The 24,666-nt window shown below is 45.7% G+C and overlaps 6 protein-coding genes across 6 annotated transcripts; all 6 read right to left on the bottom strand.

Annotated features, from left to right (window-relative positions):
• Nucleotides 1–582: 582 nt before the first annotated feature.
• LOC306939457 (nodal homolog) lies at nucleotides 583–2,232 on the bottom strand (the record flags this gene model as incomplete). The annotated part of the gene is made up of 2 exons (XM_079524044.1): nucleotides 583–1,511; nucleotides 1,896–2,232. 2 exons carry the CDS (start codon nucleotides 2,230–2,232, stop codon nucleotides 583–585), a joined length of 1,266 nt encoding a protein of 421 aa, XP_079380170.1.
• Nucleotides 2,233–6,512: 4,280 nt separating this feature from the next.
• On the bottom strand, nucleotides 6,513–8,131 carry LOC306939459 (nodal homolog; the record flags this gene model as incomplete). Its single annotated transcript, XM_079524046.1, has 2 exons — nucleotides 6,513–7,441; nucleotides 7,789–8,131. 2 exons carry the CDS (start codon nucleotides 8,129–8,131, stop codon nucleotides 6,513–6,515), a joined length of 1,272 nt encoding a protein of 423 aa, XP_079380172.1.
• Nucleotides 8,132–10,190: 2,059 nt separating this feature from the next.
• Nucleotides 10,191–11,809, bottom strand: LOC306939460 (nodal homolog; the record flags this gene model as incomplete). Its single annotated transcript, XM_079524047.1, has 2 exons — nucleotides 10,191–11,119; nucleotides 11,467–11,809. 2 exons carry the CDS (start codon nucleotides 11,807–11,809, stop codon nucleotides 10,191–10,193), a joined length of 1,272 nt encoding a protein of 423 aa, XP_079380173.1.
• A 4,044-nt stretch (nucleotides 11,810–15,853) lies between these two features.
• On the bottom strand, nucleotides 15,854–16,639 carry LOC306939461 (nodal homolog; the record flags this gene model as incomplete). Its single annotated transcript, XM_079524048.1, has 1 exon — nucleotides 15,854–16,639. One exon carries the CDS (start codon nucleotides 16,637–16,639, stop codon nucleotides 15,863–15,865), a length of 777 nt encoding a protein of 258 aa, XP_079380174.1. The 3' UTR covers nucleotides 15,854–15,862.
• Nucleotides 16,640–16,836: 197 nt separating this feature from the next.
• On the bottom strand, nucleotides 16,837–18,365 carry LOC306939462 (nodal homolog; the record flags this gene model as incomplete). The annotated part of the gene is made up of 2 exons (XM_079524049.1): nucleotides 16,837–17,765; nucleotides 18,140–18,365. The coding sequence occupies 2 exons, from the start codon at nucleotides 18,363–18,365 to the stop codon at nucleotides 16,837–16,839; spliced, it is 1,155 nt and encodes a 384-aa protein (XP_079380175.1).
• Nucleotides 18,366–22,550: 4,185 nt separating this feature from the next.
• LOC306939463 (nodal homolog 2-A-like) lies at nucleotides 22,551–24,200 on the bottom strand (the record flags this gene model as incomplete). The annotated part of the gene is made up of 2 exons (XM_079524050.1): nucleotides 22,551–23,479; nucleotides 23,864–24,200. The coding sequence occupies 2 exons, from the start codon at nucleotides 24,198–24,200 to the stop codon at nucleotides 22,551–22,553; spliced, it is 1,266 nt and encodes a 421-aa protein (XP_079380176.1).
• Between the last annotated feature and the right edge of the window lie 466 nt (nucleotides 24,201–24,666).

Here is a 24,666-nt window from a genome sequence, read left to right on the forward strand (position 1 = left end):
AAAATGTACAGGAGTCTGGTCATTTTGACTACAGCTTTCCTTTAGTGCATCTTGTCTTATTGGTGTCTGTATTTGTCACTTCCTGGCGCCTCAAACATCTTAACATGACTTGACCATGTTTGACCTGATCAAAACCCAGAAGAATCCTAAGGAGCAGTGTTATCTAACATGGCATAATAAATACATTAATTGGGAGAACTACCCATAAGCATTATGTGTTTGTTGTCACAATTTAACACCTGTGATGTATTTGTTCCCTGCTATCCAAATCCAAAGCCCAGTGTCCAGCAGCATATGGTTTATCCTTCTCTGCCCTGCCCCGCTGCAGTGAACCGTTCTACCTGGTGTCACACTGACCATCTTTGTAAAGTGCATGTACTTCCATGTTGGGCCCTGGGTGTCTCAAGCTTCATAGGCCTTATTTTGCCTAAAGTCATGCTCTCTGTGGCCGGCAAACACGACAGGCCTGTGGCCACATGTGGCTTCAGACCACAATTGGCCTATGGATTAGCAGACACAAGTTCTCTGTAGACCTATGGGTATAGGCCTAGTAGTGGATTTACAAGAGCATAAGATCCCTTCTCAATGACAGCCACACTCTTGAACCACCATGCCCTCAAGCTGCTTCATCACCATCTTCCCGTTTTCAAAGTACAGCATGGATAGCGATTCCAGGCGGGTTGGCACACAGGATGGGCATGGTACCCTGTCTGGATGGTGAAGCTTCAGTAGACTCTGCATGTATGCGTGATTCGTCGGCGTGAAGGTCTCGTCGACCGGAGAAGGGCAGCTCCCCTCACAGCGGTAGGCGTTGTAGCGTTTGGGATAGACGATCCACTCGCTCCAGCCCAGTTGGTCAAAGTCCACCCACATGTCCACTTTCCGGCAGAGAGGTCCCGCCTCGCTCTTTTCTTTCTCCAAGGGGGATTCTACGGGAGCCGCCCCGGCGACTCTCTCTTTCTCGTGGCCGTGCCTCTTGGTTCGCCGCGCCCCACGATGCCTCGCCTCGGGTCCGGCGGCCCCATCCCTGTCCTGCAGGGTGACGTATTTGGACTGCTCCGCCGTGTGGATGAGGGTGGTGGCTCCTCGCTGGCCTCTCGGGCTCTGGCTCTGCTTGGAGAAGACCACCATCATGACCCGGTCAGCCGTGAGGTGCTCCACCACCACCTCTTCCTCCTTCTGAACCCCCTCCGGGGCGTCCTCTCGTGATGGTCCGGGTGCGGTAGGGTTACCACCCTGCCCCAGCCAGCCGAGGAGCAGCCCGGTGACATCGATAACCTTCCAGGAGGAGGAGGAGGGCGTGGAGCTGGGCGTGGCGGAGGCGCGGCCCAGGAACTGCCTGGTCGTGTGCTCCTGGCCTCTCTGGGCATGGTAGACGTCCACGGTGGCATGGGCGGAGTGGCTGAAGGCGGGCAGGCGGATGCGGAGCTCCGACAGCTGCACTGCCTCGCTGGCAGCCATGGTGGATATGTCGAAGGTGACTGACCACATCTCGCCGTTCTGTTGACAACCTTATAGGAGAAAAGAAGAAGAAAAATATTAGTCTGTTGGCCATATTTATTTGTGAACAAAAAAAAGAAATTGTGCATTAATTCAGCATTAGCTGAACTAAGGTTCAGCTAATGAAGGTAAGTTGACATGTGATGATGAGTCAATGTCCAAGCAGGCCTAATATTGGCTCATGGTGGTGAAGATTAGTAGGCTATATAAGATTTTTTAAATGAATGCAATAACTTGCAGTAGACTATACAATACAATAACATTTATCACGTTTAGTTAACGTCCGTCAAATGTAGGCTACTTCAATTATATGAACAAATACAATTCTAAACAGGACACCTGACCTGAATATAATAATTATCTCCAATAGGCCTATATAATGACAGCCTACTTACTTTCAGCGACAAGGTTGACCACGGAGTCGGCGTGATGCAGACGCGGGTTATCCTCGCTCTTCGTGCGGCTGGCGCTGGCGGCAGCAACGGCCCTGTCGTCGGCCAGCAAGGTCCTGTAGAGCTGCATCATGTACATGGGCAGTCCTCCGTGGGAGTGCCCGTGGCCGTGCACGGGGCGCCGGGCAGCGCCGTGGCCGGGCCTGGAGGAGAGTCCCCGCATTCTGTGGAGCAGAGCGTCCCCATGCTGGCTCCTCGGGTAGCTCTCCGTGCCGGGTGGAAGACACACCAAAACCACCAGAAGCACGCAGAGGGAAGCCCAAATTGGTCCTCCTGACATTATTATTCCACGATATTGCTCCAAAAATGTGAGATCCAAATAGTAGTATAGGCACAGAAATAATCCAAAGTAGCCCAAATAGCTTAGTCCGAATTCCTTCTCGTGGTTGAAAAAGTGATGCTGGTGGAAGTAGCTAGAAGACGAGGAGAGGTCCTTGCCTTGTCGCTGTCTGGTCTGGACTGATGCTGTGAGCTGGACTTTAGAGAGGTAAGCCCCTACCTTATATAAGCCCATCAGTGTAGGACTTCAGTCAAAGCCACTGTGTGCTCTTAATTGGTTTTGTTTGATTAGGATGAAAGAATCTAGGATCAACATTATTGCTTAATAGGTTAAAGTGGATGAAACTGAACTAGCAATTGATCAATCATCTTGTACAGTTTATTTTGATGTCCAATACAAATCATTTAATTAGAAAAGATATAGAGAAGACAACGTGTGCTTTGGTTGATTAGACAAGTCACATTTGCACTCATTACAATATAAGCTTATAGTTGTATAGGCCTTATTGCATATACATTTAAATTGGATTACAATGTAGGCTATGCTTTTGACTATTTTTGTTGTGTGGAAAATAGAAATGTTGAGTAAGGCTATAGGCGTGGTATTTGTGTATTTTGTGTGTGTTCTCAAACATTTTCATATAAGCTAAACAGATCTCTATACTTGCTTTATTGTGTGATCTACAGCCTCTATAGACCACGTGATTTATGTGCATTTTATGATTTCTATAATGTTGACCAACTGAATCTTTTTCTCTCTCACACCGTTTAACTTCATCCTGGCCACTATGTGCACCGTGCAGTATGTCTAAATCTGGCACATACATGCATGTAATATCTATATGCCCGTACTAAATAAATGAAAAACTGTGTCACTATAGTAGTGGGCCACTGGGCTAAATCCAGTACCATGTGTCTTAAATTGGTTCATGTTGCCATTTCAGTCAGAACTGTCAATTTAAGTTCTTTGGTTGTGCAACATGAAACGGACTTGATCCCTCACTCACTCACTGTGTGCTCTTAATTGGTTTTGTTTGATTAGGATGAAAGAATCTAGGATCAACATTATTGCTTAATAGGTTAAAGTGGATGAAACTGAACTAGCAATTGATCAATCATCCTGTACAGTTTATTTTGATGTCCAATACAAATCATTTAATTAGAAAAGATATAGAGAAGACAACGTGTGCTTTGGTTGATTAGACAAGTCACATTTGCACTCATTAGAATATAAGCTTATAGTTGTATAGGCCTTATTGCATACATTTAAATTGGATTACAATACATTATTTAGCCTATAGGCTATAGGCTTTTGACTATTTTTGTTGTGTGGAAAATAGAAATGTTGAGTAAGGCTATAGGCGTGGTATTTGTGTATTTTGTGTATTTTGTGTGTGTTCTCAAACATTTTCTTAGGCTAAACAGATCTCTCAGATTAATATGTAAGGCTATTTGGCCTCGGACCCCAATCTAAAAATATTGTATTACAAGGGGGTCCCCGGACCCCACTTTGAGAACCACAAAGGAACCACGCCTTATAAGGCATATACTTGCTTTATTGTGTGATCTACAGTAGCCTCTATAGACCACGTGATTTATGTGCATTTTATGATTTATATAATGTTGACCAACTGAATCTTTTTCTCTCTCACACCGTTTTAACTTCATCCTGGCCACTATGTGCACCGTGCAGTATGTCTAAATCTGGCACATAAATGCATGTAATATCTATATGCCCGTATCCCCCAGCCCCCTCCCAACTTGAGAGTTGACAGTTCCACTTCCAGTTCCAAATACTAGTTCCAACAACACCCGGCCTAATTAATAGGTGTTGATGAAGCACGCGCAATACATGAACCACGTGATATGGTCGCGGCGAGATTAAACTATATCCTTGTTGAGTTTGCCTGAGAGAACAACAGCCCATTGAGTAGAGGTCGTGTTTTTATTCCCCCTACTCAGTCTGGATGTATAGCGCCGCGGTCCTTGGCTACATGTGTGGCTGGCAGTTCAGTGCTGCTGGTGGCGTTGCTGCATGCTGCTCCTTTTTAACAGTGTTACATTTAATACAACTTTAAAGCATCATCACATGTCATGAGGCCTATAGTTCCGTTACTTCCGTACCAGGCAGTTGCCCGACAGTCCCTAGTCGAGTGAGTGGATGGGTGTCGAACGAACCTCTCCAGCCTGCGGATCGAGAGCCTCTTTGAAGACGGTGGACTGCAGGCTGGCAGCTGCTGACATGATGTGACCACTGACCAGCTCAGAGAGATCCTCGCTTGTGCTGTGTGACTGTGTGAACCCAAGGAACACGCTCCGTTGTAGGTTCCAAACCAAACGGAGCTAAGGAATATGAAGAATTGAAGATGCTGTGAGTCGGAGTGCCTGAGTGGAATAGGCCTATTTCAATTTTCCTTTTCTGCGAGTGGAGTTGAGTTTGTCCAAATCCGAATAATAATAATAATAATAATAATAATAATAATAATAATAATAATAATAATAATAATAATAATAATAATAATAATAATAATAATAATAATAATAATAATATAATAATATCCCTGAAGTTGTAGGGATAGTGTTTGGCCACTGACTGTCGCTGTTGTATTATAGTTTCCTATCATTCATTGTAGCGACAGCCTATATTAAAATCTCTCTCTCTCTGTGTGTCAAACCCATGGCATAATTCACAGATGTTTAGTTTTGGGTGTGTGTGTGTCTACACTGAGTTCCTAAGTCCGCACACTGTAACTTTGTAAAGCTCCCAGTCAAGGCTTTTTAAAATTATAACATAGCCAAGTTGGCTTTCACCCAAGGCTTTATTATATTAATATACATCCTTGACTGGGAGCTTTACAAAGTTACATTGTGCTAACTTCTATTTGTCATATTGCCTTATCCACTGTTGGTGCTGCACCTGCTATCCAGCAGACGTGCCATTCTATTCTTTCCTTAGGCTAGTGTCTACAGTTCCCAGTAGTGGAAAGTAACTACATACATTTTCTGAAGTATTACTTTACTGGAGTGTTCCAATTGTCAATACTTGTCTACTGCATTACATCTCAGAGGCAAATGTACTTGTATTATTGATTGATTGATTGATTGATTGATTGATTGATTGATTGATTGATTGATTGATTGATTGGAGTATTAACAGTTTGCAGAATGGGTACATTTCACATGAAAGCAAAACTCAATACAAAGACTGTTACTGTGGACGACACACTGATAAAGCATTACACATTAGTGTCTCTCAAATCTCTCTCTCTCTCTCTCTCTCTCTCTCTCTCTTGTTGTGACTTTAAAGCAGTGAACTATTATATTTTGCTGAAGATGTTTCCGCGTGTGAGGACTGAAGTAGAAGTGACCTGCACAGTACTGCACATAAAAACAGCAATATTCTCATTATTCTTCTCATTATTCTCCTTTCCTTACCGGTGGAACAGCTGTGTCCGAGCTAGGACAGAGAGAAATAGTGCTGTTTTGCATAATAGTTCATGGGCAGCAGTGATGCTTGGGGTTTAAGTGAACTTGCAATTAAGACACATTACATATAAGACATAATTAAGTATTTATTTATTTCAAAATTGCATTACATTGCAGAAAAGATAATAAAGCGCTTGTTGTATTACAATTGTTAATTCATAATTTACATAAGTCATTGGCATGTCTTCAAACCTTATGGAGACACAAAAATGTACAGGAGTCTGGTCATTTTGACTACAGCTTTCCTTTAGTGCATCTTGTCTTGTTGGTGTCTGTATTTGTCACTTCCTGGCGCCTCAAACATCTTAACATGACTTGACCATGTTTGACCTGATCAAAAGAATCCTAAGGAGCAGTGTTATCTAACATGGCATAATAAATACATTAATTGGGAGAACTACCCATAAGCATTATTTGTTTGTTGTCACAATTTAACACCTGTGATGTATTTGTTCCCTGCTATCCAAATCCAAAGCCCAGTGTCCAGCAGCATATGGTTTATCCTTCTCTGCCCTGCCCCGCTGCAGTGATCCGTTTCACCTGGTGTCACACTGACCATCTTTGTAAAGTGCATGTACTTCCATGTTGGGCCCTGGGTGTCTCAAGCTTCATAGGCCTTATTTTGCCTAAAGTCATGCTCTCTGTGGCCGGCAAACACGACAGGCCTGTGGCCACATGTGGCTTCAGACCACAATTGGCCTATGGTTAGCAGGCCTATGGTTAGCAGACACAAGTTCTCTGTAGACCTATGGGTATAGGCCTAGTAGTGGATTTACAAGGGCATAAGATCCCTTCTCAATGACAGCCACACTCTTGAACCACCATGCCCTCAAGCTGCTTCATCACCATCTTCCCGTTTTCAAAGTACAGCATGGATAGCGATTCCAGGCGGGTTGGCACACAGGATGGGCATGGTACCCTGTCTGGATGGTGAAGCTTCAGTAGACTCTGCATGTATGCGTGATTCGTCGGCGTGAAGGTCTCGTCGACCGGAGAAGGGCAGCTCCCCTCACAGCGGTAGGCGTTGTAGCGTTTGGGATAGACGATCCACTCGCTCCAGCCCAGTTGGTCAAAGTCCACCCACATGTCCACTTTCCGGCAGAGAGGTCCCGCCTCGCTCTTTTCTTTCTCCAAGGGGGATTCTACGGGAGCCGCCCCGGCGACTCTCTCTTTCTCGTGGCCGTGCCTCTTGGTTCGCCGCGCCCCACGATGCCTCGCCTCGGGTCCGGCGGCCCCATCCCTGTCCTGCAGGGTGACGTATTTGGACTGCTCCGCCGTGTGGATGAGGGTGGTGGCTCCTCGCTGGCCTCTCGGGCTCTGGCTCTGCTTGGAGAAGACCACCATCATGACCCGGTCAGCCGTGAGGTGCTCCACCACCACCTCTTCCTCCTTCTGAACCCCCTCCGGGGCGTCCTCTCGTGATGGTCCGGGTGCGGTGGGGTTACCACCCTGCCCCAGCCAGCCGAGGAGCAGCCCGGTGACATCGATAACCTTCCAGGAGGAGGAGGAGGGCGTGGAGCTGGGCGTGGCGGAGGCGCGGCCCAGGAACTGCCTGGTCGTGTGCTCCTGGCCTCTCTGGGCATGGTAGACGTCCACGGTGGCATGGGCGGACTGGCTGAAGGCGGGCAGGCGGATGCGGAGCTCCGACAGCTGCACTGCCTCGCTGGCAGCCATGGTGGACATGTCAAAGGTGACTGACCACATCTCGCCGTTCTGTTGACAACCTTAGAGGAGAAAAGAAGAAGAAAAATATTAGTCTGTTGGCCATATTTATTTGTGAACAAAAAAATTGTGCATTCATTCAGGTAAGTTGACATGTGATGATGAGTCAATGTCCAAGCAGACCTAATATTGGCTCATGGTGGTGAAGATTAGTAGGCTATATAAGATTTTTTAAATTAATGCAATAACTTGCAGTAGACAATACAATAAAATAACATTTATCGCGTTTAGTTAACGTCCGTCAAATGTACTTCAATTATATGAACAAATACAATTCTAAACAGGACACCTGACCTGAATATAATAATTATCTCCAATAGGCCTATATAATGACAGACAGCCTACTTACTTTCAGCGACAAGGTTGACCACGGAGTCGGCGTGATGCAGACGCGGGTTATCCTCGCTCTTCGTGCGGCTGGCGCTGGCGGCAGCAACGGCCCTGTCGTCGGCCAGCAAGGTCCTGTAGAGCTGCATCATGTACATGGGCAGTCCTCCGTGGGAGTGCCCGTGGCCGTGCACGGGGCGCCGGGCAGCGCCGTGGCCGTGGCCGGGCCTGGAGGAGAGTCCCCGCATTCTGTGGAGCAGAGCGTCCCCATGCTGGCTCCTCGGGTAGCTCTCCGTGCCGGGTGGAAGACACACCAAAACCACCAGAAGCACGCAGAGGGAAGCCCAAATTGGTCCTCCTGCCATTATTATTCCACGATATAGCTCCAAAAATGTAGAACATGAACATGAAGAATTGAAGATGCTGTGAGTCAGAGTGCCTGAGTGGAATAGGCCTATTTTAATTTTCCTTTTCTGCGAGTGGAGTTGAATTTGTCCAAATCCGAATAATAATAATAATAATAATAATAATAATAATAATAATAATAATAATAATAATAATAATAATAATAATAATAATAATAATAATAATAATAATAATAGGCTACTGATCTGTTTTAGAGACTACGCGTGTTTGCTATTGTTCAATTGAACAACCACAAGACTGATTCAGTTGTTAAACTGAACTGAAGTTGTAGGGATAGTGTTTGGCCACTGACTGTCGCTGTTGTATTATAGTTTCCTATCATTCATTGTAGCGACAGCCTATATTAAAATCTCTCTCTCTCTGTGTGTCAAACCCATGGCATAATTCACAGATGTTTAGTTTTGGGTGTGTGTGTCTACACTGAGTTCCTAAGTCCGCACACTGTAACTTTGTAAAGCTCCCAGTCAAGGCTTTTTAAAATTATAACATAGCCAAGTTGGCTTTCACCCAAGGCTTTATTATATTAATATACATCCTTGACTGGGAGCTTTACAAAGTTACATTGTGCTAACTTCTATTTTTCATATTGCCTTATCCACTGTTGGTGCTGCACCTGCTATCCAGCAGACGTGCCATTCTATTCTTTCCTTAGGCTAGTGTCTACAGTTCCCAGTAGTGGAAAGTAACTACATACATTTTCTGAAGTATTACTTTACTGGAGTGTTCCAATTGTCAATACTTGTCTACTGCATTACATCTCAGAGGCAAATGTACTTGTATTATTGATTGATTGATTGATTGATTGATTGATTGGAGTATTAACAGTTTGCAGAATGGGTACATTTCACATGAAAGCAAAACTCAATACAAAGACTGTTACTGTGGACGACACACTGATAAAGCATTACACATTAGTGTCTCTCAAATCTCTCTCTCTCTCTCTCTCTCTCTCTCTCTCTCTCTCTCTCTCTCTCTCCACATGTCGTTATCATGACTAATGTTGTGACAAGTTGTGACTTTAAAGCAGTGAACTATTATATTTTGCTGAAGATGTTTCCGCGTGTGAGGACTGAAGTAGAAGTGACCTGCACAGTACTGCACATAAAAACAGCAATATTCTCATTCTTCTTCTCATTATTCTCCTTTCCTTACCGGTGGAACAGCTGTGTCCGAGCTAGGACAGAGAGAAATAGTGCTGTTTTGCATAATAGTTCATGGGCAGCAGTGACGCTTGGGGTTTAAGTGAACTTGCAATTAAGACACATTACATATAAGACATAATTAAGTATTTATTTATTTCAAAATTGCATTACATTGCAGAAAAGATAATAAAGCGCTTGTTGTATTACAATTGTTAATTCATAATTTACATAAGTCATTGGCATGTCTTCAAACCTTATGGAGACACAAAAATGTACAGGAGTCTGGTCATTTTGACTACAGCTTTCCTTTAGTGCATCTTGTCTTGTTGGTGTCTGTATTTGTCACTTCCTGGCGCCTCAAACATCTTAACATGACTTGACCATGTTTGACCTGATCAAAAGAATCCTAAGGAGCAGTGTTATCTAACATGGCATAATAAATACATTAATTGGGAGAACTACCCATAAGCATTATTTGTTTGTTGTCACAATTTAACACCTGTGATGTATTTGTTCCCTGCTATCCAAATCCAAAGCCCAGTGTCCAGCAGCATATGGTTTATCCTTCTCTGCCCTGCCCCGCTGCAGTGATCCGTTCCACCTGGTGTCACACTGACCATCTTTGTAAAGTGCATGTACTTCCATGTTGGGCCCTGGGTGTCTCAAGCTTCATAGGCCTTATTTTGCCTAAAGTCATGCTCTCTGTGGCCGGCAAACACGACAGGCCTGTGGCCACATGTGGCTTCAGACCACAATTGGCCTATGGTTAGCAGGCCTATGGTTAGCAGACACAAGTTCTCTGTAGACCTATGGGTATAGGCCTAGTAGTGGATTTACAAGGGCATAAGATCCCTTCTCAATGACAGCCACACTCTTGAACCACCATGCCCTCAAGCTGCTTCATCACCATCTTCCCGTTTTCAAAGTACAGCATGGATAGCGATTCCAGGCGGGTTGGCACACAGGATGGGCATGGTACCCTGTCTGGATGGTGAAGCTTCAGTAGACTCTGCATGTATGCGTGATTCGTCGGCGTGAAGGTCTCGTCGACCGGAGAAGGGCAGCTCCCCTCACAGCGGTAGGCGTTGTAGCGTTTGGGATAGACGATCCACTCGCTCCAGCCCAGTTGGTCAAAGTCCACCCACATGTCCACTTTCCGGCAGAGAGGTCCCGCCTCGCTCTTTTCTTTCTCCAAGGGGGATTCTACGGGAGCCGCCCCGGCGACTCTCTCTTTCTCGTGGCCGTGCCTCTTGGTTCGCCGCGCCCCACGATGCCTCGCCTCGGGTCCGGCGGCCCCATCCCTGTCCTGCAGGGTGACGTATTTGGACTGCTCCGCCGTGTGGATGAGGGTGGTGGCTCCTCGCTGGCCTCTCGGGCTCTGGCTCTGCTTGGAGAAGACCACCATCATGACCCGGTCAGCCGTGAGGTGCTCCACCACCACCTCTTCCTCCTTCTGAACCCCCTCCGGGGCGTCCTCTCGTGATGGTCCGGGTGCGGTGGGGTTACCACCCTGCCCCAGCCAGCCGAGGAGCAGCCCGGTGACATCGATAACCTTCCAGGAGGAGGAGGAGGGCGTGGAGCTGGGCGTGGCGGAGGCGCGGCCCAGGAACTGCCTGGTCGTGTGCTCCTGGCCTCTCTGGGCATGGTAGACGTCCACGGTGGCATGGGCGGACTGGCTGAAGGCGGGCAGGCGGATGCGGAGCTCCGACAGCTGCACTGCCTCGCTGGCAGCCATGGTGGACATGTCAAAGGTGACTGACCACATCTCGCCGTTCTGTTGACAACCTTAGAGGAGAAAAGAAGAAGAAAAATATTAGTCTGTTGGCCATATTTATTTGTGAACAAAAAAATTGTGCATTCATTCAGGTAAGTTGACATGTGATGATGAGTCAATGTCCAAGCAGACCTAATATTGGCTCATGGTGGTGAAGATTAGTAGGCTATATAAGATTTTTTAAATTAATGCAATAACTTGCAGTAGACAATACAATAAAATAACATTTATCGCGTTTAGTTAACGTCCGTCAAATGTACTTCAATTATATGAACAAATACAATTCTAAACAGGACACCTGACCTGAATATAATAATTATCTCCAATAGGCCTATATAATGACAGACAGCCTACTTACTTTCAGCGACAAGGTTGACCACGGAGTCGGCGTGATGCAGACGCGGGTTATCCTCGCTCTTCGTGCGGCTGGCGCTGGCGGCAGCAACGGCCCTGTCGTCGGCCAGCAAGGTCCTGTAGAGCTGCATCATGTACATGGGCAGTCCTCCGTGGGAGTGCCCGTGGCCGTGCACGGGGCGCCGGGCAGCGCCGTGGCCGTGGCCGGGCCTGGAGGAGAGTCCCCGCATTCTGTGGAGCAGAGCGTCCCCATGCTGGCTCCTCGGGTAGCTCTCCGTGCCGGGTGGAAGACACACCAAAACCACCAGAAGCACGCAGAGGGAAGCCCAAATTGGTCCTCCTGCCATTATTATTCCACGATATAGCTCCAAAAATGTGAGATCCAAATAGTAGTATAGGCACAGAAATAATCCAAAGTAGCCCAAATAGCTTAGTCCGAATTCCTTCTCGTGGTTGAAAAAGTGATGCTAGCTAGAAGACGAGGAGAGGTCCTTGCCTTGTCGCTGTCTGGTCTGGACTGATGCTGTGAGCTGGACTTTAGAGAGGTAAGCCCCTACCTTATATAAGCCCATCAGTTTAGGACTTCAGTCAAAGCCACTGTGTGCTCTTAATTGGTTCATGTTGCCATTTCAGTCAGAACTGTCAATTTAAGTTCTTTGGTTGTGCAACATGAAACGGACTTGATCCCTCACTCACTCACTGTGTGCTCTTAATTGGTTTTGTTTGATTAGGATGAAAGAATCTAGGATCAACATTATTGCTTAATAGGTTAAAGTGGATGAAACTGAACTAGCAATTTACCAATCATCTTGTACAGTTTATTTTGATGTCCAATACAAATCATTTAATTAGAAAAGATATAGAGAAGACAACGTGTGCTTTGGTTGATTAGACAAGTCACATTTGCACTCATTACAATATAAGCTTATAGTTGTATAGGCCTTATTGCATACATTTAAATTGGATTACAATGTAGGCTATGCTTTTGACTATTTTTGTTGTGTGGAAAATAGAAATGTTGAGTATAAGGCTATATTGGTATTTGTGTATTTTGTGTGTGTTCTCAAACATTTTAATATAGGCTAAACAGATCTCTATACTTGCTTTATTGTGTGATCTACAGTAGGCCTAGCCTCTATAGACCACGTGATTTATGTGCATTTTATGATTTCTATAATGTTGACCAACTGAATCTTTTTCTCTCTCACACCGTTTTAACTTCATCCTGGCCACTATGTGCACCGTGCAGTATGTCTAAATCTGGCACATAAATGCATGTAATATCTATATGCCCGTACTAAATAAATGAAAAACTGTGTCACTATAGTAGTGGGCCACTGGGCTAAATCCAGTACCATGTGTCTTAAATTGGTTCATGTTGCCATTTCAGTCAGAACTGTCAATTTAAGTTCTTTGGTTGTGCAACATGAAACGGACTTGATCCCTCACTCACTCACTGTGTGCTCTTAATTGGTTTTGTTTGATTAGGATGAAATAATCTAGGATCAACATTATTGCTTAATAGGTTAAAGTGGATGAAACTGAACTAGCAATTGATCAATCATCTTGTACAGTTTATTTTGATGTCCAATACAAATCATTTAATTAGAAAATATATAGAGAAGACAACGTGTGCTTTGGTTGATTAGACAAGTCACATTTGCACTCATTACAATATAAGCTTATAGATGTATCCTTGTATAGGCCTTATTGCATACATTTAAATTGGATTACAATACATTATGTAGCCTATGGGCTATAGGCTTTTGACTATTTTTGTTGTGTGGAAAATAGAAATGTTGAGTAAGGCTATAGGCGTGGTATTTGTGTATTTTGTGTGTGTTCTCAAACATTTTCTTATGCTAAACAGATCTCTCAGATTAATATGTAAGGCTATTTGGCCTCGGACCCCAATCTAAAAATATTGTATTACAAGGGGGTCCCCGGACCCCACTTTGAGAACCACAAAGGAACCACGCCTTATAAGGCATACTTGCTTTATTGTGTGATCTACAGTAGCCATATAGACCACGTGATTTATGTGCATTTTATGATTTCTATAATGTTGACCAACTGAATCTTTTTCTCTCTCACACCGTTTTAACTTCATCCTGGCCACTATGTGCACCGTGCAGTATGTCTAAATCTGGCACATAAATGCATGTAATATCTATATGCCCGTATCCCCCAGCCCCCTCCCAACTTGAGAGTTGACAGTTCCACTTCCAAATACTAGTTCCAACAACACCCGGCCTAATTAATAGGTGTTGATGAAGCACGCGCAATACATGAACCACGTGATATGGTCGCGGCGAGATTAAACTATATCCTTGTTGAGTTTGCCTGAGAGAACAACAGCCCATTGAGTAGAGGTCTTGTTTTTATTCCCCCTACTCAGTCTGGATGTATAGCGCCGCGGTCCTTGGCTACATGTGTGGCTGGCAGTTCAGTGCTGCTGGTGGCGTTGCTGCATGCTGCTCCTTTTTAACAGTGTTACATTTAATACAACTTTAAAGCATCATCACATGTCATGAGGCCTATAGTTCCGTTACTTCCGTACCAGGCAGTTGCCCGACAGTCCCTAGTCGAGTGAGTGGATGGGTGTCGAACGAACCTCTCCAGCCTGCGGATCGAGAGCCTCTTTGAAGACGGTGGACTGCAGGCTGGCAGCTGCTGACATGATGTGACCACTGACCAGCTCAGAGAGATCCTCGCTTGTGCTGTGTGACTGTGTGAACCCAAGGAACACGCTCCGTTGTAGGTTCCAAACCAAACGGAGCTAAGGAATATGAAGAATTGAAGATGCTGTGAGTCGGAGTGCCTGAGTGGAATAGGCCTATTTCAATTTTCCTTTTCTGCGAGTGGAGTTGAGTTTGTCCAAATCCGAATAATAATAATAATAATAATAATAATAATAATAATAATAATAATAATAATAATAATAATAATAATAATAATAATAATAATAATACGCGACTACGCGTGTTTGCTATTGTTCAATTGAACAACCACAAGACTGATTCAGTTGTTAAACTGAACTGAAGTTGTAGTGATCACTGTTGTATTATTGTTTCCTATCATTCATTGTAGCGGCAGCCTATATTAAAATTAAATAAATAAAAATGTTCGACAATCGACGTATCTGAATTTGGTCTACAATTACAATTGTCAAGGAACTTTACTTTCCATTTCAGAGATTATACTGTAGGCTAGGCCTCCTCATAAACCACTGTCCACACAAAATATAGACCCATTTATCCAGCAGGGGGCAGTATGATTCAACCATCTATAGGTGAAGACTAGATGAGAACAGCACCTTCATTAGTGTCTCTCAAATCTCTCTCTCTCTCTCTCTCTCTCTCTCTCTCTCTCTCTCTCTCTCTCTCCACATGTCGTTATGACTAATGTTGTGACTAATGTTGTGACAAGTTGTGACTTGTATCTTTAAAGCAGTGAACTATTATATTTTGCTGCAGATTTTTCCGCGGTGTGAGGACTGAAGTAGAAGTGACCTGCACAGTACTGCACATAAAAACAGCAATATTCTCATTATTCTTCTCATTATTCTCCTTTCTTTACCGGTGGAACAGCTGTGTCCGAGCTAGGACAGAGAGAAATAGTGCTGTTTTGCATAATAGTTCATGGGCAGCAGTGACGCTTGGGGTTTAAGTGAACTTGCAATTAAGACACATTACATATAAGACATAATTAAGTATTTATTTATTTCAAAATTGCATTACATTGCAGAAAAGATAATAAAGCGCTTGTTATATTACAATTGTTAATTCATAATTTACATAAGTCATTGGCATGTCTTCAAACCTTATGGAGACACAAAAATGTACAGGAGTCTGGTCATTTTGACTACAGCTTTCCTTTAGTGCATCTTGTCTTGTTGGTGTCTGTATTTGTCACTTCCTGGCGCCTCAAACATCTTAACATGACTTGACCATGTTTGACCTGATCAAAACCCAGAAGAATCATAAGGAGCAGTGTTATCTAACATGGAATAATAAATACATATTGGGAGAACTACCCATAAGCATTATTTGTTTGTTGTCACAATTTAACACCTGTGATGTATTTGTTCCCTGCTATCCAAATCCAAAGCCCAGTGTCCAGCAGCATATGGTTTATCCTTCTCTGCCCTGCCCCGCTGCAGTGATCCGTTCTACCTGGTGTCACACTGACATGTACTTCCATGTTGAGCCCTGGGTGTCTCAAGCTTCATAGGCCTTATTTTGCCTAAAGTCATGCTCTCTGTGGCCGGCAAACACGACAGGCCTGTGGCCACATGTGGCTTCAGACCACAATTGGCCTATGGATTAGCAGACACAAGTTCTCTGTAGACCTATGGGTATAGGCCTAGTAGTGGATTTACAAGGGCATAAGATCCCTTCTCAATGACAGCCACACTCTTGAACCACCATGCCCTCAAGCTGCTTCATCACCATCTTCCCGTTTTCAAAGTACAGCATGGATAGCGATTCCAGGCGGGTTGGCACACAGGATGGGCATGGTACCCTGTCTGGATGGTGAAGCTTCAGTAGACTCTGCATGTATGCGTGATTCGTCGGCGTGAAGGTCTCGTCGACCGGAGAAGGGCAGCTCCCCTCACAGCGGTAGGCGTTGTAGCGTTTGGGATAGACGATCCACTCGCTCCAGCCCAGTTGGTCAAAGTCCACCCACATGTCCACTTTCCGGCAGAGAGGTCCCGCCTCGCTCTTTTCTTTCTCCGAGGGGGATTCTACGGGAGCCGCCCCGGCGACTCTCTCTTTCTCGTGGCCGTGCCTCTTGGTTCGCCGCGCCCCACGATGCCTCGCCTTGGGTCCGGCGGCCCCATCCCTGTCCTGCAGGGTGACGTATTTGGACTGCTCCGCCGTGTGGATGAGGGTGGTGGCTCCTCGCTGGCCTCTCGGGCTCTGGCTCTGCTTGGAGAAGACCACCATCATGACCCGGTCAGCCGTGAGGTGCTCCACCAACACCTCTTCCTCCTCCTGAACCCCCTCCGGGGCGTCCTCTCGTGATGGTCCGGGTGCGGTGGGGTTACCACCCTGCCCCAGCCAGCCGAGTAGCAGCCCGGTGACATCGATAACCTTCCAGGAGGAGGGCGTGGAGCTGGGCGTGGAGCTGGGCGTGGCCGTTCTACCTGGTGTCACACTGACATGTACTTCCATGTTGAGCCCTGGGTGTCTCAAGCTTCATAGGCCTTATTTTGCCTAAAGTCATGCTCTCTGTGGCCGGCAAACACGACAGGCCTGTGGCCACATGTGGCTTCAGACCACAATTGGCCTATGGATTAGCAGACACAAGTTCTCTGTAGACCTATGGGTATAGGCCTAGTAGTGGATTTACAAGGGCATAAGATCCCTTCTCAATGACAGCCACACTCTTGAACCACCATGCCCTCAAGCTGCTTCATCACCATCTTCCCGTTTTCAAAGTACAGCATGGATAGCGATTCCAGGCGGGTTGGCACACAGGATGGGCATGGTACCCTGTCTGGATGGTGAAGCTTCAGTAGACTCTGCATGTATGCGTGATTCGTCGGCGTGAAGGTCTCGTCGACCGGAGAAGGGCAGCTCCCCTCACAGCGGTAGGCGTTGTAGCGTTTGGGATAGACGATCCACTCGCTCCAGCCCAGTTGGTCAAAGTCCACCCACATGTCCACTTTCCGGCAGAGAGGTCCCGCCTCGCTCTTTTCTTTCTCCGAGGGGGATTCTACGGGAGCCGCCCCGGCGACTCTCTCTTTCTCGTGGCCGTGCCTCTTGGTTCGCCGCGCCCCACGATGCCTCGCCTTGGGTCCGGCGGCCCCATCCCTGTCCTGCAGGGTGACGTATTTGGACTGCTCCGCCGTGTGGATGAGGGTGGTGGCTCCTCGCTGGCCTCTCGGGCTCTGGCTCTGCTTGGAGAAGACCACCATCATGACCCGGTCAGCCGTGAGGTGCTCCACCACCACCTCTTCCTCCTTCTGAACCCCCTCCGGGGCGTCCTCTCGTGATGGTCCGGGTGCGGTGGGGTTACCACCCTGCCCCAGCCAGCCGAGGAGCAGCCCGGTGACATCGATAACCTTCCAGGAGGAGGAGGAGGGCGTGGAGCTGGGCGTGGCGGAGGCGCGGCCCAGGAACTGCCTGGTCGTGTGCTCCTGGCCTCTCTGGGCATGGTAGACGTCCACGGTGGCATGGGCGGACTGGCTGAAGGCGGGCAGGCGGATGCGGAGCTCCGACAGCTGCACTGCCTCGCTGGCAGCAATGGTGGACATGTCAAAGGTGACTGACCATATCTCGCCGTTCTGTTGACAACCTTAGAGGAGAAAAGAAGAAGAAAAATATTAGTCTGTTGGCCATATTTATTTGTGAACAAAAAAATTGTGCATTCATTCAGCCTTAGCTGAACTAAGGTTCAGCTAATGAAGGTAAGTTGACATGTGATGATGAGTCAATGTCCAAGCAGGCCTAATATTGGCTCATGGTGGTGAAGATTAGTAGGCTATATAAGATGTTTTAAATGAATGCAATAACTTGCAGTAGACAATACAATAAAATAACATTTATCGCGTTTAGTTAACGTCCGTCAAATGTACTTCAATTATATGAACAAATACAATTCTAAACAGGACACCTGACCTGAATATAATAATTATCTCCAATAGCCCTTTATAATGACAGCCTACTTACTTTCAGCGACAAGGTTGACCACGGAGTCGGCGTGATGCAGACGCGGGTTATCCTCGCTCTTCGTGCGGCTGACGCTGGTGGCAGCAGCGGCCCTGTCGTCGGCCAGCAAGGTCCTGTAGAGCTGCATCATGTACATGGGCAGTCCGCCGTGGGAGTGCCCGTGGCCGTGCACGGGGCGCCGGGCAGCGCCGTGGCCGTGGCCGGGCCTGGAGGAGAGTCCCCGCATTCTGTGGAGTAGAGCGTCCCCATGCTGGCTCCTCGGGTAGCTCTCCGTGCCGGGTGGAAGACACACCAAAACCACCAAAAGCACACAGAGGGAAGCCCAAATTGGTCCTCCTGCCATTATTATTCCACGATATAGCTCCAAAAATGTGAGATCCAAATAGTAGTATAGGCACAGAAATAATCCAAAGTAGCCCAAATAGCTTAGTCCGAATTCCTTCTCGTGGTTGAAAAAGTGATGCTGGTGGAAGTAGCTAGAAGACGAGGAGAGGTCCTTGCCTTGTCGCTGTCTGGTCTGGACTGATGCTGTGAGCTGGACTTTAGAGAGGTAAGCCCCTACCTTATATAAGCCCATCAGTTTAGGACTTCAGTCAAAGCCACTGTGTGCTCTTAATTGGTTCATGTTGCCATTTCAGTCAGAACTGTCAATTTAAGTTCTTTGGTTGTGCAACATGAAACGGACTTGATCCCTCACTCACTCACTGTGTGCTCTTAATTGGTTTTGTTTGATTAGGATGAAAGAATCTAGGATCAACATTATTGCTTAATAGGTTAAAGTGGATGAAACTGAACTAGCAATTTACCAATCATCTTGTACAGTTTATTTTGATGTCCAATACAAATCATTTAATTAGAAAAGATATAGAGAAGACAACGTGTGCTTTGGTTGATTAGACAAGTCACATTTGCACTCATTACAATATAAGCTTATAGTTGTATAGGCCTTATTGCATACATTTAAATTGGATTACAATGTAGGCTATGCTTTTGACTATTTTTGTTGTGTGGAAAATAGAAATGTTGAGTATAAGGCTATATTGGTATTTGTGTATTTTGTGTGTGTTCTCAAACATTTTAATATAGGCTAAACAGATCTCTATACTTGCTTTATTGTGTGATCTACAGTAGGCCTAGCCTCTATAGACCACGTGATTTATGTGCATTTTATGATTTCTATAATGTTGACCAACTGAATCTTTTTCTCTCTCACACCGTTTTAACTTCATCCTGGCCACTATGTGCACCGTGCAGTATGTCTAAATCTGGCACATAAATGCATGTAATATCTATATGCCCGTACTAAATAAATGAAAAACTGTGTCACTATAGTAGTGGGCCACTGGGCTAAATCCAGTACCATGTGTCTTAAATTGGTTCATGTTGCCATTTCAGTCAGAACTGTCAATTTAAGTTCTTTGGTTGTGCAACATGAAACGGACTTGATCCCTCACTCACTCACTGTGTGCTCTTAATTGGTTTTGTTTGATTAGGATGAAATAATCTAGGATCAACATTATTGCTTAATAGGTTAAAGTGGATGAAACTGAACTAGCAATTGATCAATCATCTTGTACAGTTTATTTTGATGTCCAATACAAATCATTTAATTAGAAAATATATAGAGAAGACAACGTGTGCTTTGGTTGATTAGACAAGTCACATTTGCACTCATTACAATATAAGCTTATAGATGTATCCTTGTATAGGCCTTATTGCATACATTTAAATTGGATTACAATACATTATGTAGCCTATGGGCTATAGGCTTTTGACTATTTTTGTTGTGTGGAAAATAGAAATGTTGAGTAAGGCTATAGGCGTGGTATTTGTGTATTTTGTGTGTGTTCTCAAACATTTTCTTATGCTAAACAGATCTCTCAGATTAATATGTAAGGCTATTTGGCCTCGGACCCCAATCTAAAAATATTGTATTACAAGGGGGTCCCCGGACCCCACTTTGAGAACCACAAAGGAACCACGCCTTATAAGGCATACTTGCTTTATTGTGTGATCTACAGTAGCCATATAGACCACGTGATTTATGTGCATTTTATGATTTCTATAATGTTGACCAACTGAATCTTTTTCTCTCTCACACCGTTTTAACTTCATCCTGGCCACTATGTGCACCGTGCAGTATGTCTAAATCTGGCACATAAATGCATGTAATATCTATATGCCCGTATCCCCCAGCCCCCTCCCAACTTGAGAGTTGACAGTTCCACTTCCAAATACTAGTTCCAACAACACCCGGCCTAATTAATAGGTGTTGATGAAGCACGCGCAATACATGAACCACGTGATATGGTCGCGGCGAGATTAAACTATATCCTTGTTGAGTTTGCCTGAGAGAACAACAGCCCATTGAGTAGAGGTCTTGTTTTTATTCCCCCTACTCAGTCTGGATGTATAGCGCCGCGGTCCTTGGCTACATGTGTGGCTGGCAGTTCAGTGCTGCTGGTGGCGTTGCTGCATGCTGCTCCTTTTTAACAGTGTTACATTTAATACAACTTTAAAGCATCATCACATGTCATGAGGAGGCCTATAGTTCCGTTACTTCCGTACCAGGCAGTTGCCCGACAGTCCCTAGTCGAGTGAGTGGATGGGTGTCGAACGAACCTCTCCAGCCTGCGGATCGAGAGCCTCTTTGAAGACGGTGGACTGCAGGCTGGCAGCTGCTGACATGATGTGACCACTGACCAGCTCAGAGAGATCCTCGCTTGTGCTGTGTGATTGTGAACCCAAGGAACACGCTCCGTTGTAGGTTCCAAACCAAACGGAGCTAAGGAACATGAAGAATTGAAGATGCTGTGAGTCAGAGTGCCTGAGTGGAATAGGCCTATTTCAATTTTCCTTTTCTGCGAGTGGAGTTGAGTTTGTCCAAATCCGAATAATAATAATAATAATAATAATAATAATAATAATAATAATAATAATAATAATAATAATAATAATAATAATAATAATAATAATAATAATAATACGCGACTACGCGTGTTTGCTATTGTTCAATTGAACAACCACAAGACTGATTCAGTTGTTAAACTGAACTGAAGTTGTAGTGATCACTGTTGTATTATTGTTTTTCATGTTATTCATTGTAGCGGCAGCCTATATTAAAATTAAATAAATAAAAATGTTCGACAATCGACGTATCTGAATTTGGTCTACAATTACAATTGTCAAGGAACTTTACTTTCCATTTCAGAGATTATACTGTAGGCTAGGCCTCCTCATAAACCACTGTCCACACAAAATATAGACCCATTTATCCAGCAGGGGGCAGTATGATTCAACCATCTATAGGTGAAGACTAGATGAGAACAGCACCTTCATTAGTGTCTCTCAAATCTCTCTCTCTCTCTCTCTCTCTCTCTCTCTCTCTCTCTCTCTCCACATGTCGTTATGACTAATGTTGTGACTAATGTTGTGACAAGTTGTGACTTGTATCTTTAAAGCAGTGAACTATTATATTTTGCTGCAGATTTTTCCGCGGTGTGAGGACTGAAGTAGAAGTGACCTGCACAGTACTGCACATAAAAACAGCAATATTCTCATTATTCTTCTCATTATTCTCCTTTCTTTACCGGTGGAACAGCTGTGTCCGAGCTAGGACAGAGAGAAATAGTGCTGTTTTGCATAATAGTTCATGGGCAGCAGTGACGCTTGGGGTTTAAGTGAACTTGCAATTAAGACACATTACATATAAGACATAATTAAGTATTTATTTATTTCAAAATTGCATTACATTGCAGAAAAGATAATAAAGCGCTTGTTATATTACAATTGTTAATTCATAATTTACATAAGTCATTGGCATGTCTTCAAACCTTATGGAGACACAAAAATGTACAGGAGTCTGGTCATTTTGACTACAGCTTTCCTTTAGTGCATCTTGTCTTGTTGGTGTCTGTATTTGTCACTTCCTGGCGCCTCAAACATCTTAACATGACTTGACCATGTTTGACCTGATCAAAACCCAGAAGAATCCTAAGGAGCAGTGTTATCTAACATGGCATAATAAATACATATTGGGAGAACTACCCATAAGCATTATTTGTTTGTTGTCACAATTTAACACCTGTGATGTATTTGTTCCCTGCTATCCAAATCCAAAGCCCAGTGTCCAGCAGCATATGGTTTATCCTTCTCTGCCCTGCCCCGCTGCAGTGATCCGTTCTACCTGGTGTCACACTGACATGTACTTCCATGTTGAGCCCTGGGTGTCTCAAGCTTCATAGGCCTTATTTTGCCTAAAGTCATGCTCTCTGTGGCCGGCAAACACGACAGGCCTGTGGCCACATGTGGCTTCAGACCACAATTGGCCTATGGATTAGCAGACACAAGTTCTCTGTAGACCTATGGGTATAGGCCTAGTAGTGGATTTACAAGGGCATAAGATCCCTTCTCAATGACAGCCACACTCTTGAACCACCATGCCCTCAAGCTGCTTCATCACCATCTTCCCGTTTTCAAAGTACAGCATGGATAGCGATTCCAGGCGGGTTGGCACACAGGATGGGCATGGTACCCTGTCTGGATGGTGAAGCTTCAGTAGACTCTGCATGTATGCGTGATTCGTCGGCGTGAAGGTCTCGTCGACCGGAGAAGGGCAGCTCCCCTCACAGCGGTAGGCGTTGTAGCGTTTGGGATAGACGATCCACTCGCTCCAGCCCAGTTGGTCAAAGTCCACCCACATGTCCACTTTCCGGCAGAGAGGTCCCGCCTCGCTCTTTTCTTTCTCCGTGGGGGATTCTACGGGAGCCGCCCCGGCGACTCTCTCTTTCTCGTGGCCGTGCCTCTTGGTTCGCCGCGCCCCACGATGCCTCGCCTCGGGTCCGGCGGCCCCATCCCTGTCCTGCAGGGTGACGTATTTGGACTGCTCCGCCGTGTGGATGAGGGTGGTGGCTCCTCGCTGGCCTCTCGGGCTCTGGCTCTGCTTGGAGAAGACCACCATCATGACCCGGTCAGCCGTGAGGTGCTCCACCACCACCTCTTCCTCCTTCTGAACCCCCTCCGGGGCGTCCTCTCGTGATGGTCCGGGTGCGGTGGGGTTACCACCCTGCCCCAGCCAGCCGAGGAGCAGCCCGGTGACATCGATAACCTTCCAGGAGGAGGAGGAGGGCGTGGAGCTGGGCGTGGCGGAGGCGCGGCCCAGGAACTGCCTGGTCGTGTGCTCCTGGCCTCTCTGGGCATGGTAGACGTCCACGGTGGCATGGGCGGAGTGGCTGAAGGCGGGCAGGCGGATGCGGAGCTCCGACAGCTGCACTGCCTCGCTGGCAGCCATGGTGGACATGTCGAAGGTGACTGACCACATCTCGCCGTTCTGTTGACAACCTTAGAGGAGAAAAGAAGAAGAAAAATATTAGTCTGTTGGCCATATTTATTTGTGAACAAAAAAAAGAAATTGTGCATTCATTCAGCATTAGCTGAACTAAGGTTCAGCTAATGAAGGTAAGTTGACATGTGATGATGAGTCAATGTCCAAGCAGGCCTAATATTGGCTCATGGTGGTGAAGATTAGTAGGCTATATAAGATTTTTTAAATGAATGCAATAACTTGCAGTAGACTATACAATACAATAACATTTATCGCGTTTAGTTAACGTCCGTCAAATGTAGGCTACTTCAATTATATGAACAAATACAATTCTAAACAGGACACCTGACCTGAATATAATAATTATCTCCAATAGGCCTATATAATGACAGCCTACTTACTTTCAGCGACAAGGTTGACCACGGAGTCGGCGTGATGCAGACGCGGGTTATCCTCGCTCTTCGTGCGGCTGGCGCTGGCGGCAGCAACGGACCTGTCGTCGGCCAGCAAGGTCCTGTAGAGCTGCATCATGTACATGGGCAGTCCTCCGTGGGAGTGCCCGTGGCCGTGCACGGGGCGCCGGGCAGCGCCGTGGCCGGGCCTGGAGGAGAGTCCCCGCATTCTGTGGAGCAGAGCGTCCCCATGCTGGCTCCTCGGGTAGCTCTCCGTGCCGGGTGGAAGACACACCAAAACCACCAGAAGCACGCAGAGGAAAGCCCAAATTGGTCCTCCTGCCATTATTATTCCACGATATAGCTCCAAAAATGTGAGATCCAAATAGTAGTATAGGCACAGAAATAATCCAAAGTAGCCCAAATAGCTTAGTCCGAATTCCTTCTCGTGGTTGAAAAAGTGATGCTGGTGGAAGTAGCTAGAAGACGAGGAGAGGTCCTTGCCTTGTCGCTGTCTGGTCTGGACTGATGCTGTGAGCTGGACTTTAGAGAGGTAAGCCCCTACCTTATATAAGCCCATCAGTTTAGGACTTCAGTCAAAGCCACTGTGTGCTCTTAATTGGTTCATGTTGCCATTTCAGTCAGAACTGTCAATTTAAGTTCTTTGGTTGTGCAACATGAAACGGACTTGATCCCTCACTCACTCACTGTGTGCTCTTAATTGGTTTTGTTTGATTAGGATGAAAGAATCTAGGATCAACATTATTGCTTAATAGGTTAAAGTGGATGAAACTGAACTAGCAATTGATCAA

The sequence above is a fragment of the Electrona antarctica genome (assembly GCF_951216825.1).
Source record: "Electrona antarctica genome assembly, chromosome: 16".
Taxonomy (NCBI): domain Eukaryota; kingdom Metazoa; phylum Chordata; class Actinopteri; order Myctophiformes; family Myctophidae; genus Electrona; species Electrona antarctica.